This window comes from Galeopterus variegatus, unplaced genomic scaffold (assembly GCF_000696425.1).
Source record: "Galeopterus variegatus unplaced genomic scaffold, G_variegatus-3.0.2 Scaffold18132, whole genome shotgun sequence".
In the NCBI taxonomy this organism is placed as follows: Eukaryota; Metazoa; Chordata; class Mammalia; order Dermoptera; family Cynocephalidae; genus Galeopterus; species Galeopterus variegatus.
In genome coordinates this window covers 21,174-25,184 of record NW_007744243.1, presented here as the reverse complement: position 1 = coordinate 25,184, position 4,011 = coordinate 21,174, and the positions used below count along the sequence as shown (strand labels likewise).

Genomic DNA, 4,011 nt, shown 5'->3' with positions numbered 1-4,011 from the left:
TTTTAGAGTCTGTGAGTAATGGAAGGTATTTTCAGTTATAATGCCTTTTTGTATGAGGCTATGCTGTCAAGTTTAATATTAAATAGAAATTGTGACAGTGGGCATCTTCTGCTTAAGACTGAATTTAATAGGAATACTTTTAATATTTCTTCCAGAAAATAGTTATTGCTTTTTAAATCTAGGTTTCTATATTTTTAATTACTATTGGGTGTGGAATTTTATCAAGTTATTGCATTTATTGAAATGATCATATGATTTTTATTCTTTTATTTCTAATGGGGTGAAGGACACTTATGAAGTCATAAATTTGTGAGTTGTTATCATATAAATGTTATATAATATCATGAAACTGATGACTTCATCAATCGATAGTGAAAAGAGGAAAGTTCTGATATCTGAGCTCTATTCCTAACTTTATCATTGGAACATAAATTGTTATTTAAATAGAGAATAAGTAATCATAAAGGAATTTGACAAAGAATGACCAGTGAGGTAGCAGGAAAGCCAAGAGAATATTATCTCCTTGATGTTTGTAAAAGGTAAAACCAAAGAAAAAGTAAGGATATTTCTATATTATATTATAATATTATAAATACTTTGGTCATAAAATGTCAAGCATAAATCTAAATTGTTATCATGGAAAGTGTGGAAGAGAAAAAGGTAAATGGATTAAAATCAATAATCAAAGATTTATATAAAAAATTTTACTATTTATAAAAAATTATGTCATAAAATTAACATGGCTTACTATTTTAGTTAACTTTATGAACAAAATTATCACTCATACAAATTATTATTTTTATTCAACGCTCTAGAAAGAATTCTCTATGCTTCTAAGTAAAATTATATTTTCAAAGTGAGTTAATATTGGTGTAGCTTTAAAAACCAACATCAGAAGGGCATAACATGTTAACTGAAAAACGACAAAAACAAAAGCCAACCACAAATTTATGGAAATTTTAAGCATCTAAATTGCTGTTCCCAGACAGGTTATCACTCAGATATGAAAGTTACAAACTCTAATTAAAATGTAATATTTGTGAATCCTTTCATAGTAGAGGAAGGCAAGATCGGAGTCAGTGGGATATTACAGGAATATTCAGGAAGGAGCAGGTGTGCTCAGGAAAACGAGGGATGTAGGAGGCGAAAGATTGCTGAAAGTGCTAAAGCAAGAATCCAGATCTCCTCTGACTAGGGTCCAAGAGTGGAAAATATTAAAGGTGATAGTTTATTAAACATAGCTACAATGTAATATTATTGAAAACAAAAAAACACATTGTATTTTTATTTCGAATGTCCTTTTAAAAAAATGATTATTATATTATTTGGAATTTTAAATCTCAGCATTAATAATGAAATGAAACAAACTGATATCTATCTACATTTTTAATTAAAGTGATCTCATTCTGTCTATAGAAGGCTAATGCATTTTTATCATTTATTATTATACCTAAAATATTTGAAATTTCAAAAACTGCTATGCTGCTGGTAGTTGATTTTTTTCTTTATTCATAGAATATCTTTTTTTTTTTAGAAGTAACATTTTATCTACCATAAAAATGCTTAACTTCTACAAAACCCACAAACAGTGAAAAGACAGTCTGGTAAATCCAAGATTTGTAAAAACTATGCACAAAACCCACGGTACTTGGGAAAAGAGGAAAGGTTTATACAAATAGCAGTTTTTAAAATGTAACTTGGTTCTACTACCAATTACACATTAACATACACACTACTTGAAAATATGCTACAACCATGTCTGGAAAAGCAGTTTAACATTTTCCAAATGGGATTCCCACCCACATTTATTGTATAATGTAGCTGTTAATACTGCACAAGTACAATTAGCAATAATGTTTAATTACTTTAAACAAAGATGAAGGGATTTTCTCTTTCAAAAGTTTTAAACATCAAAACCTATGCTTATAAAAATTTAAAACTTTCAGCAGTCTAAATATTTCAAATGGAAACCATTACAAACTTCTCAAATGTTCTTTATATTCCAGGTATGTCAACACTAGTTGTCTAAAGTACAATCCTTCAAAGAGATTTCATTCTCTCTCTCTTCACTGGATGGCTTTTTCTTAGTGCTGGCCTCGTGGTTGTCCTTGCTTTCTTCATTGCTATCTCCATTATGTTGTGGCTGATTACTACTGTCTTGGGCATCAGATCCTCCATTTAGAGTCTTTGAACCTGTTTGTTCCTTTTCTAGCTTTTTGTTTGGCCCTTTCTTCCCTTGATCTTTGGTTTTATTCGCTTCCTCATGCTGTCTTTGTTCAGCAAAAGATTTATTCAGCACTTGTTTGATCACGGAATCTCCTTCACCAACCAAAAACATGTTCTTAAACTTGTTATACAACATTGTAGACTTTTCCATGATAACTTGACTAACCTTGAACCGCCGTATCTGAGAAAATAATATACATTCATAACTGTTTTCCTAATTGATTTTTTATTTAAACCCTATTTTTTAATGAAGAAGTTTTAAAATCTACAGGACTTGAAATCGCTTACCTTTTTCAGTGTTGTAATCATCTCTGTGTGTTTCTGAGCTTGCTGCATTGTGACCTGAAGTGAAGCAAGTTCATCCAAGGCCTCAATGCATCTGTTCACATCCTTCATGACAAAACAGTAATTTCATAACTTAATTATCAAATAGAATCTATTTCTGAAGATTAGTTTTTGAAAATATCAAATAAGGCAGTATAAAATAACCAATAATTGTCCCTTTTATCTTAAATTTACATAAAATCATGAAGCTATAAAAGCACTATTTTTAAATGAGGTTAAACACTTACAAGATTATCAATTTTGAGAGAATTTTTAATTTCAGCATGTATCCTTTGAAGTCGAGAATCCATTGATGTTTCTATAAATTAAAATATGTGAAAAATAGTAAGTGGTTTTTCCAAACCAGTATTTCTGTATAGTCTAAGCAAAGTATAATGGAAAGAATTGGTGAACTAAAAAAAATGTTCTTGGTAATACATGAACAGTAGCTTAGCTAAGAATAAATAAGAAGTTGTCTGCCATTTTTAGTATTTAATATTTTGAGTATTTTCGCATTCAAGGTTTAATATACTAAACGTTTAGTGAAAGTGTTTAGGAAAGTAACATGGAGCATAAAAGCACAAAATCACCATCTACCTTTGTTTGTTTCTAAAATAAATAGTCTGCATCCAATAATGAACTACTGTACACTCCAGTCCTAAAAACACCTGCCTTACCTGACATGTTTAACCAAGGGATTTGTCAAAAATGGGAAAGCACCCAGCTTTTGGCACAGTTACAAAAATTTAACGTCATCAAATAATGAGCATTAAAATATAAAGACGACTCTTTAGCAAGTTCACCCTATTATGCCTAAAATACAATGCAATTTAGACAGAATCCACTAGGGATTTGAAAATGTATACTTGTACATTTCTTAGAATATAAAATGAGACTGATTCCAAAACTGATACATGAAAAATTAAGTGTATAGCTTCCTTTCTATGTATAATTTTATACATCTGAGAAAGTGAAATAACTAACCTCGCTTCTTCTCCACTTTCTTAACTTCTGGCTTCTTTCCTTCATCTTTATTCTGCCTATCAAATGTTAACACAAATATTAAACATTGGAACTTTGTGACTGATTACCAAATGCCCACAATCCCTTATGTAAAATTTAATTTTTTCCTTAAAATAATCAATGGCCTAGACCACCAGGAATTGACTGTACTTCTTGGAACTATGCAGTTCCACAGCATTAGTATAAATGTAACCAAAACTCAAATTAACATGTTAAATAATTTAACAATCTGATTTTTCAATGACATCACAAATAAAATGATTTAAAAGTAACTATGGTTAAATTTTCTTTCCAACATTAAATAATAGTGTGTTATTAAAAGACTAATTTCAGGGCCAATGGACAAAGAGGCCATAAGAAGAAGAGAATAACTACAAATTAATGGATTTTACATCACAATTATTTTTAAAAGCAGCATGTCGAAAGAGACCAATTTAA

General features: G+C 29.8%; 1 protein-coding gene across 1 annotated transcript; it reads right to left on the bottom strand.

Annotated features, from left to right (window-relative positions):
- Window positions 1-1,521: 1,521 nt before the first annotated feature.
- On the bottom strand, window positions 1,522-3,751 carry LOC103582843 (PC4 and SFRS1-interacting protein-like). Its single transcript, XM_008564324.1, has 5 exons — window positions 3,724-3,751; window positions 3,535-3,633; window positions 2,799-2,869; window positions 2,515-2,616; window positions 1,522-2,407 (listed from the first exon to the last, which is right to left on the bottom strand). Exons 1-5 carry the CDS (start codon window positions 3,749-3,751, stop codon window positions 2,018-2,020), a joined length of 690 nt encoding a protein of 229 aa, XP_008562546.1. The 3' UTR covers window positions 1,522-2,017.
- Between the last annotated feature and the right edge of the window lie 260 nt (window positions 3,752-4,011).

Excerpts from the sequence above, each read along its gene's own strand:
- LOC103582843 (XM_008564324.1), bottom strand. The coding sequence starts at position 3,751 with ATGCTGTGGAACTGCATAGTTCCAAGAA. Across the intron at positions 2,870-3,534 it reads GAAAGTGGAGAAGAAGCGAG|AAACATCAATGGATTCTCGA; the intron begins GTTAGTTATTTC and ends TTTAATTTATAG. Across the intron at positions 2,617-2,798 it reads CTCTCAAAATTGATAATCTT|GATGTGAACAGATGCATTGA; the intron begins GTAAGTGTTTAA and ends TTTGTCATGAAG.